The 15692-nt window shown below is 47.4% G+C and overlaps 1 protein-coding gene across 5 annotated transcripts in view; it reads right to left on the bottom strand.

The window, feature by feature from the left end:
• Nucleotides 1–857, bottom strand: part of pacs2 (phosphofurin acidic cluster sorting protein 2) — a 104959-nt gene extending 104102 nt beyond the window's left edge. For all 5 annotated transcript variants that reach the window (XM_061743633.1, XM_061743635.1, XM_061743634.1 and 2 more), the window contains exon 1: nt 702–857. In XM_061743633.1, the coding sequence (XP_061599617.1) occupies nt 702–820 (119 nt within the window). In that variant the 5' untranslated portion in view covers nt 821–857. The remainder of the gene's footprint in view (nt 1–701) is intronic.
• Nucleotides 858–15692: the final 14835 nt, after the last annotated feature.

Raw genomic sequence — 15692 nt, 5'->3', positions numbered from 1 at the left:
TTTATTTTCTGTAATGCAATTATAAAAACAAAAATGTCATACATTCTGGATTCATTACAAATCAACTGAAATATTGCAAGCCTTTTATTATTTTAATATTGCTGATTATGGTTTACAGTTTAAGATTAAGATTCCCAGAATATTCTAATTTTTTTAGATAGGATATTTGAGTTTTCTTAAACTGTAAACCATGATCAGCAATATTAAAATAATAAAAGGCTGGCAACATTTCAGTTGATTTCTAATTAATCCAGAATGTATGACATTTTTGTTTTTGTAATTGCATTCCAGAAAATCACAATATTCTAATTTTCTGAGACAGTCCTGTATACCAGTGAGGTAGGGGGGAAGATTATTGCACTATAAGAAAAAACAGGTTATTGCACTCGAGTGGCTAGAGTGCAATAACATTTGAGTTGCATGAAGATGCAGCTGGAGGATATTGATGACCTGGAATGACTAAAGGCTGATTTATGGTCCCGCGTTACACCGACGCAGAGCCTACGGCCTACGGCGTAGGCTCTGCGTCGGTGTAACGCGGGACCATAAATCACCTTTAATCTAGCAGCAAACCATCATGTTCCACATTAACGACACTTTTCCTTCTATGACTGAATCAGCTGATCAATAATCAATAATCCCGTTAGAATGAACCTGCAGCCGGGCGGGTGCCGGTGCCGGTCCGGCCCCGGGCCACTCACCTGGGGACGCAGTTCGGGGAAGAACCGTCCACCTCCCACGTCGCGAACAGGTTCATCGGCACCGGCCTGTTGAGCCCGCCGGTACCGGGGAAGCTGAGGCGGCCGCTGCGCTCCGCCATGGTCGGTCCGGTCCTGGTCCTGGTCCGGTCCGGTACTGTCCTGGTCCTGGTGCAGGTGAGGGTCCGGTTCTGGTCCGCTGCAGGGGGGAGCGCTCACGTCACCGCGATGTGCACGGGCAGGACGGGCTCATGTCCCGGAGGTTCTGGAGGTTCTGCTGGGTCCGCTGGTTCTAACCGGGTCCGGTCCGGGCGGGTCGGCGGTTCCGCTGCGCTTTCCACGCTGCTCCGGTCTGGAGGACGGCGCATGCGCAGTGGCGGGGAGGAGGAACAGTGAAACACACACACTTAACCAACACACTCACACACACACACACACACACACACACACACACACACACACACACACACACACACACACACACACACACACACACACACACACACACTTAACCAACACAGATGAGACAGAAGTGAATGAACGGTTCCTCCACCCTTGTACACGTTCAGCCTGCAGTGGAAGCTTGATGTAGATTCTTCAGGCCTGGACATTTAGAGGATGACACCAACCACAACTCTTTATGTCAAACCATTCAAAAGTTATGGCAGAAAATAGAAACTATCAGATATCGACCAATCAGAAGAAGGGGCGGGGCTAATTTGCAGCAATTATGGTCAAGGACTCAAAACCGAGTCCGATGACACCACCCACGAGTCTTTATGTCAAACCATTGAAAAGTTATTGCAGTAAATCGGAAGTATCACATAGCGACCAATCAGAAGAAGGGACGGGGCTAATTTGCACCAATTAAATTGAAAGGGGTCAAAACCGAGTCCGATGACACCACCCACGACTCTTTATGTCAAACCATAGGCGCCGGAACCGTGGGTGCTTCGGGGCCCGAGCACCCACGGAGATGGCCGAGCACCCACGGGGAGAGCCGAGTAGGGGAGCCCCCATGTCAACAATCACTGATTGGCTAAAGCGGTTTTCAAATAAAGGGCGCACAGCCGCCGCCGGCTTTCCCATTCAAGTGTATGTGCTGCCGCTGCGCAAGAGCGCAGGGTCTGAGTGACGCAGAGCCTGCGCGCATACACCTGTGTACACATTTGTTGCAAGTTGCTTGGCGACTGAAAAAAAGTTTTTCCGGTCTGGCGCCGTTTTCCCACTCATTTGGACGTACAGTAGCTACAGCTCGGTTTGCAAAATGCATGTGTCCCTGATTCAAAGAAAAGCCCTGGCGTTAGTTCTTCTTCTGAGGAGGAGGAGACGAGCAGCAGCAGCAAGGAGGGGATGGGTCCATGAAATCCTCATGAAGACAGGATTTGGGGGAATAAAGGCTCGTTCGGGAGCTCCATGATGGCCAGGTCAGGCTGAATCATATTTTATTAAAAAACCTTTCTGAACTATGTTGTTTTTTTTAGCTCATGTCAGTCACTTTAGCGGACCTGTAGTGCTTCAGTTTGCAAAAGTATTGACACGTGGTCTTTTCATAACCATATATTGATCAATGATTCAATTGATCCCCAGATGAGGCATGGAAATGCTATATTTTATTTTAAATTAACATTTTATTGTTAAAAGAGCAAAAGTATATCACATTTCTACCACTTTTAAACACACCAGGTGTGTCCAAATTCTGGGAGATTTCTCTCCACTTTTGTCCCTTTTTATTGATGTCCCGATAGTCCTGCAGTCTCATCCCACACTCCTCACACAGACTCACAGCCAAGATCATTCTTTCTTCCATGTTGATCGTCTCTGATCTACAAGCTGCAACTTTTTTTTCTCCCTCCACCTTCTCTCCTATTGGACACCGCCCAGATGCCGTCACAGGGCGCACGGTGAAATTAAAAAAAATTCAATTCTACTGTTGTAGATTAGAAACGATCAAGATGGAAGAAAGAATGATCTTGGTTATGAACTATAGAAAAATAGCCTCCTTTTTCCTCAGATGAACACCCGAATTTGTTTAGAATTTGATTATTATTTGTGTGTGTCTGTGTGTGTGTGCGTGCGGCGTTCATGTCCGTTACCGCTGTTAAATCTACGTTGCTGAATTGCTACACTACACTACATGACATTCAGCACCCACCAGCAAAAACATAATTCGGCGCCTATGTGTCAAACCATAAAGTAAAGAAAAGCAGAAAGTAGGAACTATCAAATATGGACCTATCAGATGAAGGGTGCGCTCGCTCTTTGGCGTCTAGCGTCGCCACGGTAACACTTTTGAAAGAGAAAAGTAATGCGTGTAGTCGCAGGATCGAGACGCACATTTTGATGTATAACACATCTGGGTTCACGTTACGGTTCGGGCCGTATTAACTGTCGAAGGAATGGCATAAATTGCTCCAAAATTACACGATTAATTCAGAATGTTCAAAATGCCCGACTTCCAGTTCGGTTTCCGCCATGGCGCCAAGAGACTTTTCTTTAAGTTGCGACCTGATACAGGTGTGTACCGATTTTCGTTCATGTACGTCAAACCGTATTATGGGGCTTGAGGCGCAAAGTTTTTTCTGTCTGAACCAATCAGATGAAGGGTGGGTGCACTTTTAGGCGTCTAGCGTCGCTACGGTAACGCTTTTGACTGAGAAAAGTAATGTCGCAGGATGGAGACACACATTTTGATGTATAACACACCTGGGTGCACGTTACGGTTCGGGCCGTATTAACTGCCGAAGGAATGGCATACATTTCGGCAAAATGACACGATTCATTAAAAATGGCCGACTTCCTGTTCGGTTTCGGCCATGGCGCCAAGAGACTTTTCTTTAATTTGCGACATGATACAGGTGTGTACCGATTTTCGTGAATGTACGTCAAACCGTATTGTGGGGCTTGAGGCACAAAGTTTTCTAGGGGGCGCTTATGAGCCATTTTGCCACGCCCATTAATGCAAACCATTAAATATCACATTTTTCCCCAGGCCTGGCTTGTGTGCAAAATTTGGTGACTTTTTGGGCACGTTTAGGGGGAAAAAAGGCCCTCCTTTCGTCAGAAGAATAAAGAAAAATTCCTACAGATACAATAGGGCCTTCGCACTGTAAGTGCTCAGGCCCTAATAATAATGATATATAATGATATAATAATAATGAATCCTAAAATTATATTGTTGCTCAACTAACTATTTATGAAAGATGAAATAATAAACAAACACAATCAGTATTACGTGACACATTGTTGTAGCAGACAGGGAGGATGAGAGGGTGAAAGGATGAAAAGATGAGAAGGTGAAAAGATGAGAGGATGAAAAGATGAGAGGATGAAAGGATGAAAGGATGAGGATAAAAGGATGAGGATAAAAGGATGAGGATGAAAGGATGAGGATGAAAGGATGAAAAGATGAGAGGGTGAAAAGATGAGAGGATGAAACGATGAGAGGATGAAAGGATGAAAAGATGAGAGAATGAAAAGATGAGAGGATTAAAAGATGAGAGGATGAAAGGATGAAAGGATGAGAGGATAAAAAGATGAGGATAAAAGGATGAGGACGAAAGGATGAAAGGATGAGAGGGTGAAAAGATGAGAGGGTGAAAAGATGAGAGGATGAAAAGATTAGAGGATGAAAAGGTGAACAGATGAGGATGAAAGGATGAGAGGATGAAAAGATGAGAGGATGAAAGGATGAAAAGATGAGAGGATGAGAAGGTGAACAGATGAGGATGAAAGGATGAGAAGGTGAACAGATGAGGATGAAAGGATGAGAAGGTGAACAGATGAGGATGAAAGGATGAGAGGATGAAGATGAAAGGATGAGAGGATGAAAAGATGAGAATAAAAAGATGAGGATGAAAGGATGATAAGTTGAGAGGATGAAAAGATGAGGATAAAAGGATGAGAGGAAAAAAGGAATAGAGGATGAGAGGATGAAAGGATGACAGAATGAGAGGATGAAATCTCCAGAGATCTCCATGAATGTGTCCGTTGCCGTGGCAACAGCTGCTGATGACGTCACCAGGTGACAGGTGAAGACTCTCCTCCAGAGGTGGAACATCTGGACGGCACAGACGCTCCTTCACAGTTCTCTGTCGCCTTGGGGGAAACTTTGAAAAGTGTGAGTTGTTAAATGTAAGAACTAAAAGTCGTCACTATTTATTTGCATCTTTTGTGGTCGGAGTTGAAATAACCAGTTTTTATTTTTAATAGTTTTCTATAACTTTGTGCTTCTGCTTCTGGCCTTGAACTCCATTCCTCCTCACCCGTCTTCTGATATTAAATGAAACACAAAACATAAATGTTGAAGGAAAAAAGGGCGGGTTGTTCACCAACTCCTCCACCAGGGGGCGGTGGTGAGGCACCGATCTCAAGGATTTTATTTCTACTAATTGTTCATTCGAGGAAACAAAAACAGCAGCGTGAACAGACCACCGAACAAAAATCAATGTAGACGAAGATTCTGTTCTTTAATTTTACTCACGCAAGAAATTAGCAACCAACTTTACTTTCAAAACTTTAAGATGTTTGTTACTGAACGTCTAGTTTAACAGACTCAATACTCCCCCCAGTGGCTGCTGGTGGTATTGCATCGTGTCATTAAACACTGAGACCAGTGTTCCCCGATTTATCCTAAAATAAAACCATCATGGTGAGTTAAAAGCTAGTGAGTACAAATGAGTTTTAAGATGAGATTTAAAAACAGACATGGATCCTATATCGGATGGGGAGCCGGTGAAGAGCTGCAAAACTGAAAAACTGAAAAAGCCTCAACATGTGTTTGGGTTTAGCCCATCTGACTCGGTCCAGACGTAACCTGACAAATGAATGAATGAATGAATGAATGAATGAATGAATGAATGAATGAATGAATGAATGAATGAATGAATGAAAAAAATGTATTGGTCACCACCAAGCATGAACACTTAGGTCACTACAAAAGGGTCAGGGCTGAGGCCTCGGCTTTTGAATGTCCCCCCCCTTCTTACATTTCAAACTGTCTTTTGTCTGACATGTTTGATACATTTTCTTTGTATGAAATAAATGCAAATTAATAATAACTAACAACAACAAAAAGCATATGCACATATACACCTATCTACTTATGACGTACCTACACACATATTCATACATGTACATACATATATACAAGCACATTACATATCCACATACATATGTACACTACACATGCTTACACTTCCATACAGGCATGTATCTGTACACACATATGTTAAAAAAAAGGAATACTTAAGTGTTTATCAAAATAATACTCAATGTACCCATCCTTTTGTTTCCTTTCATTATGACATAATTCCATTACCCGGGAACAAGTCTGTACTTATCCATCATCATGTCTTTATACCTTTTTTTAAAAATTCAACACATTTTTGCTATATTCTAATTCGTCCGGTAATGCATTCCATAACCTCATGCCACAGACAGAAATTCACCTACTTTTCACAACTGTATTCCAGATCGGTTGTTTCCAGTTGAATTAACCCCTCTCTCTCTAAACATGGTTTGTATGTTGGGAGGAAGTAGATTTTTTCTGGCTTTAAACATGAGCAAAGCTGTTTTCTGATCTACCAGGTCCATGAATTTGAGTGCTTTTGACTTGATGAATAATAAATTGGTGTGATCATAAAAACCAACATTATTCACCATTCGTATTGCTCTTTTTTGTGTTGTGCAAACTGTCTGTAGTGTGGTCTTACAGGCATTACCCCAGATTTCAGCACAGTAAGTCAAGTAAGGTAGAATAAGCGTGCAGTATAGAGCATTCATAGATCTAAAGTTGAAAAAATGTCTGACTTTGTTCAATACTCCGATACTTCTGGAAATTTTTAATCTTACCTGGCTTACCTGTGGTTTCCAACTGAATTTAGGGTCTATTATTATCCCCAAAAAGGTGTTCTCATATACTCTTTCTAAATCAACTCAAAGATGCTCAGAACTCAGACTGGACCTCCAACCGAGTCAAAAGTGACAACTTTTCACCGTTCAACCAAATCAAAACGTGGATTAGAAGACTTCCGCTGTCCTTTGAGCATCTTTTATGTAATTTTAATGCTGGTTCCTGCAGGTTCCTGTTGGTTCCTGTAGACCAGTTCTTCCTGTATAAATGTCATTAATCTGTGAGGCAGCCAGAAAAAGCAGCCTGGTGTTAAAACCCCGTAAAAGGTTTCTGGACTGGAAAAGTGGTTTATAAACCTGTTATGTCACATGAGTACCGGACTAACAACCAACATTTCAGAAATCTGTTGTTTCTAAATATAAAAACAAAAAGAAAAACTAAATTATGGGGTGTGCCATCACACCAGACACAAAGACCAGAGAAGCACAACCACCATCTGTGTTCGGATACCACTTTATAGAAGTTGTATTATCACTTCCGTGTACAAGCAGCAACCTTCTCCTATAATAAACTGAGTTTTGAGGATGGTTTCCTTTTTCTGTTTAATGATATAAACCTGAGCTGCTTGTCTCCATGTCATCGGCTCGCACCCCGAGCAGGTGCTGCCACCAAGTGGTGACCACGTTTACTTGCAGTCAGGAGCATCTCAGAGGCTGCAGTTACCTGACCTCTCTAAGGATGAGGAGCAGCTCGGATCTGCTGTTCACATATAGAGAGTCTGCATTGACGTCACTTCCCCACTGGACCAGCCCCCTTACTCACACTGAGTGGCAAAACATCAGCAAAAACAGCTGCAACTAGTGGAAAAGACGGAATAACAGCTGATTATGGGCTTAAATTAAAGGCAGTTGGACTTGACAGTGACCCGTACAGTTACCCCAAGAACCAGTGGTCCATGGACATTAATATTTGGTACAGTTACCAAGAACCAGTGGTTCATGGACATTAATATTTGGTACAGTTACCAAGAACCAGTGGTTCATGGACATTAATATTTGGTACAGTTACCAAGAACCAGTGGTCCATGGACATTAATATTTGGTACAGTTACCAAGAACCAGTGGTCCATGGACATTAATATTTGGTACAGTTACCAAGAACCAGTGGTCCATGGACATTAATATTTGGTACAGTTACCAAGAACCAGTGGTCCATGGACATTAATATTTGGCCACCAATCCAGTTTCCTGATATTTATATGTACTTAATTTCTACGCCGGGTAAATACACGAAGCAAAGCTTGAAGGCTTACAAAAGTCTTGACGCTTGGTCCGACTTCAAGGCAGGATTTGTTGGTGAAATTAAAGTGATGAGGACACGGAACTTTGTGATTTGACCGTTTAACGTTAGCCCAAAAATCCAACATTACCTGATACAAAATGGGAACCGCAAATCCACGTTTGGTGCCTGGAATCCAGTTGTTTCTGTGAATTGCAGTGATCCATTTGTCTCTCTTAAGCTTATTTTTCAGCAGTCTGTAAAACGATAACTCTGATTTCTTGCTAAATCTATCGGTGCGTCCAAAATGCCATACTAAACACTATATACTCAAAAGTATACTTCAGTTCGGCACGGATTTTAGTAAATATCAGTAGTATGCAATAATTCAGACGTACTACGGAAGTGACGTGTCACAGCAGCAGTAGCAGCTCCGCTCCGCTCTTTCCCGTTTATCCTGGACGAAACAAGATGACATTATATAATATTATATACAAATATTATAATATTAATATTATATAATAATATTATTATACTTCATATTATACTTATGACATATACGTATCTGCGTATCACCTAGCAACCAAACACCGCTGCACTGCATTGTGGGAGGTTTCTGCTTAGCTAGTGTCCATCAATCCACACTAATACATTTCTCCAGAATGAGTATGGATAGTACATACTATTGAGTACGTTCTAATGTTTCGGACGCACTAAAGAATCTCACATATTCTCACACACATACTTTTTGCTACTCATTAGGGTAGAAGTATGGAATTTCGGACGCAGCCTATGAGTCCAGTCGATCGCACAACAGCTCTTTCCCATTTAAGATGTTTTCGAGTTGCTCAAACTGAAAGTTTACGCTGTCACTAAGTGACATAATAATCAAAGTCTGATTAAAGATATGATAACATTTAATAACTGAGAAGCACTTTATAAGTTCCCTGGGGAAAATTTAATTTTGCTTGGCCCATACCCAAAGACAACAGCCTACTGTATGTATGACAAATTCTTGAATTGAAGACTAACTCTACTTTTCTGCTTTGTGATGGATGGATGGATGGATGGATGGATGATGGATGGATGGATGGATGGATGGATGGATGGATGATGGATGGATGGATGATGGATGGATGATGGATGGATGGATGGATGGATGGATGGATGGATGGATGGATGGATGGATGATGGATGGATGGATGATGGATGGATGGATGATGGATGGATGGATGGATGGATGGATGGATGGATGGATGGATGGATGGATGGATGGATGGATGGATGGATGGATGGATGATGGATGGATGGATGGATGGATGGATGGATGGATGGATGGATGGATGGATGGATGGATGGATGGATGGATGGATGGATGGATGGATGGATGAATGATGTTGCAGAAACTGAATTACATTAAGGGCCTGATTTACTAAAGGTTTGCGTGTGTAAAAACGTGTGCAAACTTGACAGCACCTGCAAACCAAAGTGCCAGCTGATCTACTAACAGCGTGCAAAGAGGACTGCGCCTCTCAAATGAGCAAAATTGCACACGCAATTCATTTAGTACTTTTGCCCTGATGAATAATCAATATGGGGCGTACCCGCCAGAAATCGCTAAATACTGGGAGGGGAAGATGCAAATTGGTCCATTTACCACGCGCAATGAGATTTACCAAGCCTGAAAGTTTTTGCGGGGATTGTGATTGCGTCTGTATTTAATATGTTCGAAAGGAAGGTGCTAATCTCCACATGCAAAAGGAGAAATATTTTATTTGAATGTTAAATCGAGTATTATTCAGCAAAAGGTTGCCACAGGAGGCACATTCATTTTTTTATTTGTGATAATAAATAAATCACGTGTTTTCATGGAGAAAAAAGTGTTTCTCATTGTGCGCCTGTTCTGCAGTTGTCATACCCCGGTGTTGTGCCGTATTCAGCACCCCTGCCGTGAAAAGCACCCCCTCGTCTGACAAAAATGATATTCTCATTCCGTGTTCTGTTCATGTTCTGTTGTCCATGTTCTGTTTAGCGTCCAGTTTTGTGTTAATGATTCATGTTTAAATGCGCTCATGGATTCGGGTAAAAAAAAAAAATCGGGTAAATGGTTATTGATGTCATTAATAGCCTGCTTACTGTGTTGTCTTCCATAATATTTGTATATATATAATGTAACGAACTGTTAATGTTGCTGTCTGTTCTGTTGAGTTTAGTTGAGTGTTGTTTTTCCCAGAGCGTCAGTGAACGCCTCGGGGCTGGGGGAAGTTTGACTGTTCTGGTAATTAAGGGGTGAAAACGGTCGCTGTGTTGCTGTTGTGCTGGCTCAGTTTAGGTTTGTTTTTGATGTAGGTTACGGCCGACAGTAACCTGTGTAAAACCCACAATAAACCAACGTTAACTTGGCTAACGCCTCTGTGTCAGTCAATGAGGGACATTACACTGGTGTCAGAAGAAAAGTAAGCAAAAGACGTCGCCTCAGTGTCTGCACAACAGCTAATTTAGCCGCAACGGACAACAACAGTGAGAGGATGCTGCCGACGGTCCGTCCAAAAATTAAGAAGGAGGAGTGTGCTGACGAGCTGGATCAGTACACCACTGCTGGGGCTTGGGGAGTGCCCGAGGACAGAGAGCGGGTGAGGAGAATGACTGCTACAATGGCTGCTGAGGCGGGCTTTGGCCGGGCTAGCCGCCCTGAAGGTGGACTTGACATGCATAGGGGTACGGCGGCAGCAGAGACTTTGAATAGGGAGCCACGTGGTGAGCTGGTGCTGCCCTCCATGAAGACCCCCAGGTATGATGGCAAGGCTGATTGGGAGGCTTTCCATGCTCAGTTCGAACTGCTAGCTCGGGCCGGCAAGTGGTCCACTGAAGTAAAAGCCCTCCAGCTAGCGATGTGTCTGACCGGTGATGCACTGTCAAGCCTGCTGCTATTAAGCCCTGATGATAGGAGTGATTATGATGCATTAGTAGGAGCGTTAAAAAGGCGCTTTGGACTATGCACAACGGCTAGCCTGCTCCGCTCTGAACTGTGCAGCCGACAACGACGACCCGGAGAGCCGCTGAGGGATCTCGCCAACGACATTGAGGGGCTGGTTCACCGCACCTACGCCCATATGCCCCCAGCCATACAGAGTGAATTAGCCCGAGACCACTTCCTCCAAGCACTGCTGCCGGCCGACCTGCGTGTCCAGACGCTGCTGGCTCACCCCAGGTCTCTCCTGGAGGCTTTGGAGCTGGCCTCAGAGAGAGAGATGCTGTGTGCTGGGCCCCTGGGGACCATCATAGACAATTCACCAAAGGTGAGGGCTACAAGTGGGGCTGCACTGGACACGACAACACCTGCCTGGGCGGAGGAACTGACACAGCTAGTCCGGGCAGCCTCACTGCAAGGAGGACGGCAGTCTAGACCGCGGCTGAGGACCTGCTGGGGTTGTGGGCAGCCTGGCCACTTGATCCGGGAGTGCCCCCAGGTGTCCGCGAAGCAGGGAAACGACACGGGGACCGCATAAACGGGACGATGCGGACCCCTGGGACGGTGTCCCGACCCGACATAGACGGGAATGCAGCGCCCCTCAATCCAGGAGGAGTGTTGTGGCCGGCGGTTGACACGGCTGGTCAGCTGGAGCGACTTGTGATGCTGGGGCGGACCTGGGTAGGGGATTGCTGGTATGCCATAATGACTGTTGAGGGGACATTCTGTTCTGCACTGGTGGACACGGGGTCTTCAGCAACACTGGTAAGACCAGATGTGGTGGGGCAGGGGACGACAGTTTTTCCTACCGTAGTGAAACTACAGACTGTTACTGGGGAGCGGGCGCCCATGGTGGGTGAGGCAGTGGTGACTCTGGGGTTAGGAAAAAAGAAGGTTCACTGCCCAGTGTGGGTTGCAGATCTGGAAGACTGCATACTGGGGCTGGACATCCTTAAGTCATTGGACTGTGTCATTGACCCCAAGAGGGGAACACTCACATTTCCGGATGGACACGTTGTCCAGATGTCTCGGCGGCCGACAAAGCCGGGCTGCTCGGCGGCCCACACCATTGCAGCACTACCGGCTGAGACAACAACCCACATGGCTGCCTGCCCCACCCCACCTGACGGACCGCCTACACCACCCCTCAACCTGCCCGACACAGAGCCACACCCACATACCATGCTCACAGTCACCAGCTGCATGAACGGTAATGAACCACCCACACCACTCTCCACCCCACCTGATGGACCACCCCCCACAGCCGCGACACTGCCTGACAGGGGGGACAGAGTTCTGGCGGTGAGGGAGGTCTGGCAGAAAAATCGTGACGGACTGACTCTCAGTGAACAGGAACTGTTGTGGCAGCTCCTACTGGAGTGCAGAGACTGCTTTTCGCTGTCAGAGGATGATGTGGGACGAACAGATCTCATCCAACACAGCATTGAAACGGGAGATGCGCCGCCCATTAGGATGAGACCTCTGCGCCTCCCCCTGGCCCGGCAGGCAGCGGCAGACAAGGCCCTGCAGGACATGCAACGGGCTGGACTCATTGAGCCTTCCACCAGCCCTTGGGCTTCCCCTGTCGTCATGGTCCCCAAGAAGACACAGGGTAACTGGAGGTTCTGTGTGGATTTTAGACCCCTCAACAAAGTGACCAGAAAGGACCCCTACCCCCTCCCACGTATCGACGAGGCCCTGGACACGGTAGCAGGGTCTTCCTGGTTCTCTGCACTCGACCTCCGTAGCGGATACTGGCAGGTCCCCCTTGCCCCAGCTGCCAGACCTAAGACAGCCTTCATCACCAACGGGGGTTTGTGGCATTTCAGGGTCCTTCCGTTTGGCCTCTGCAATGCTCCCACCACATTTGAGAGACTCATGGACAAGGTGCTTGCTGGTATTCCCCGCCAGGAGTGCGTTGTGTATCTGGACGACATTCTTGTTCATGGGGAATCGTTCGAGTCAGCCCTCGGGGCCCTCAGGCGGGTGTTGGAGAGGGTGGCGGCAGCGGGATTGAAACTGCATCCCCAGAAGTGCCAGTTTATGAGACGGGAGATCTCATTCCTGGGCCACGGACTTGGGGGCGGTGGGGTCAGCACCATGGCGGACAAGGTGCAAGCTGTGAAGGACTGGCCCACCCCCAACTCCGTGCGGGATCTAAAGAGCTTCCTGGGACTGTCCTCCTATTACAGGAGATTTGTGAAGGGGTTCTCCTGCATTGCTGCGCCTCTGTTCCGGCTACTACAGAAGGGGGAGGTCTTCGTCTGGTCAGAGGAGTGCCATGTAGCATTCACCTCACTGCAGAGGGCCCTGGTGGAAGCCCCGGTTCTTGCCCCACCTGACCCTGCCTTACCTTTCATCCTTGACACGGATGCCAGCGGTGTCGGCTCGGGGGCTGTGTTGTCACAGGGGACACCTGAAGGAGAGAGAGTGGTGGCATATCACAGCAGGAAATTCAACAGTGCTGAACGTCGATACTGTGTCACCAGGCGGGAGCTGCTCGCCGTGGTCAGCGCCATCCGTCACTTCAAATATTACCTCGGGGGCCTCCATTTCACAGTCAGGACTGACCACTCGGCCTTGCAGTGGCTCATGACCTTTAAAGAGCCGGAGGGCCAGCTAGCACGCTGGATTGAAGAACTGCAGGCGTATGACTTCACCGTGGTCCACAGACCAGGCACACAGCATGGAAACGCGGACGCGCTTTCTCGCCGGCCCTGCATCGTCGATGGCTGCCACTACTGCGAGAAAAGGGAGACCCGGGAGGACGGGCGGCTACAAACCGAGGTCATATGCGCAGCGGGGGGGCCAGAGGGGCTGTCGTCTGAGCGGGGACTGATAACTGTAGAAACAGCTGAGTGGGGACACAAGCAGGAGGAGGACAGCGACATCAGACCAGTGCTTACATGGGTGGAAACACAACACAGACCCTCATGGCAAGAGGTCGGCATGTGCTCTCGTGCCACTAAGGGACTCTGGTCGATGTTTGAAGCCCTGCGGCTGCATGGAGGGGTACTCCAAAGGGGGTGGAAGGAACCAGCTACAGGAGAGACACGGTGGCAGGTGGTGGTGCCAAAGTCCCTACGGGGGGTGGTGCTCCAGGCGGTGCACGGAGGTCCAGGATCCGGCCACTTCGGGGTCGGTAAGACACTCCGCCGCCTCCGTCAGGGGTTTTACTGGGGCCAACATAGACGGGACGTGGAAGATTATTGCCGCCAATGCGACAGCTGCACAGCCAAGAAGGGCCCCACGGACAGATCTCATGCTCAACTCCAGCAGTTTCCAGTGGGGGGTCCCATGGAGAGGGTGGGGATTGACATTCTTGGGCCATTTCCCCGCACAGAGAGAGGGAACCGCTACATCCTGACTGCCATGGACTATTTCACTAAGTGGCCTGAGGCGTACTGTTTGCCGAACCAGGAGGCGGTGACCATAGCGGATTCCCTGGTGGAGGGGATGTTCAGCCGGTTTGGAGCGGCTGAAGTAATTCACACGGATCAAGGCAGGAACTTTGAGTCCCGTGTGTTTGCGGCCATGTGCGAAAAACTTGGCTCCCACAAGACTCGCACCACGCCCCTCCACCCTCAGAGTGATGGACTAGTGGAGAGATTTAACCGCACACTAGCACAGCAGTTGGCAATAGTGACAGCTAAGCATCAACAGGACTGGGATAACCATGTCCCCCTTGTGCTCATGGCATACCGGTCTGCGGTACAAGACTCCACTTCCTGCTCCCCTGCCCTCCTCATGCTAGGCAGGGAGATCCGGACTCCGGCTGAGATGATGGTGGGCAAGCCACCCGACTCCCCTGCTGATCCCCCGGGACCCGATTATGCCAGGAAACTTCAGGACCGCTTGGAGTCCGCCCATGACTTTGCCAGGGCCCAGCTGCGGAGCGCAGGGGTGAAACAAAAAAGGAACTATGACCTGCAGAGCAAGGGCCGGCATTTCGCAGCCGGGGAGTTGGTCTGGGTGTTCAACCCGCAAAGAAAAAAAGGCAGGTGCCCAAAGTTGGACAGTGACTGGTTGGGACCTTGCAGAGTCCTAGAGAGAATGGGTGAAGTCGTCTACAGAGTCCAGCTGCCACCTAGGGGAAGAAAAGTTGCTCTACATCGGGATAGGCTGGCACCCTACCGGGGGACGGCCGCCTTGTCAGAGCCGGGTCCTGGAGTAGGTGAAGCCCCTACCGTTGTGCTGACCCCATCCCAGGGGCCCCCTACAGACTTGAGTACCCCGTCCACCCTGCCCCAGAATGGACTGTTGCCCCTTGACCCTGTGTTTGCCTCAAACACTAACCTGTCTTCCGTTTTCCCTTCTCCAGGTCGGGGGCGGCCCCGTAGAAACCGCAGACCGCCTGGACATTTGAGAGACTTTGTTTGTCCCCTCGGGGACGAGGGACTTTGAGAAGGGGGGGTAATGTAACGAACTGTTAATGTTGCTGTCTGTTCTGTTGAGTTTAGTTGAGTGTTGTTTTTCCCAGAGCGTCAGTGAACGCCTCGGGGCTGGGGGAAGTTTGACTGTTCTGGTAATTAAGGGGTGAAAACGGTCGCTGTGTTGCTGTTGTGCTGGCTCAGTTTAGGTTTGTTTTTGATGTAGGTTACGGCCGACAGTAACCTGTGTAAAACCCACAATAAACCGACGTTAACTTGGCTAACGCCTCTGTGTCAGTCAATGAGGGACATTACAATAATATAAACTCCTAAGTATGTGTTTGTGTGAGTGTGTATATATAAATATATTGAAGTGTCAGTGTGTTGTTTTTTTTCTTGGTCTACTTATCATTGAATATATACGAGGGGGTGCTTTTCACGGCAGGGGTGCTGAATACGGCACAACAATTTGCCTCTTCCACTAATATCTCTAACTCCAACTCGTCAAATTTCATTTTGCG

Source organism: Cololabis saira, chromosome 16, assembly GCF_033807715.1.
Source record: "Cololabis saira isolate AMF1-May2022 chromosome 16, fColSai1.1, whole genome shotgun sequence".
NCBI lineage: Eukaryota > Metazoa > Chordata > Actinopteri > Beloniformes > Belonidae > Cololabis > Cololabis saira.
Note: the sequence above shows the minus strand (reverse complement) of the source record. Positions and strands in the feature narration are given on the sequence as shown.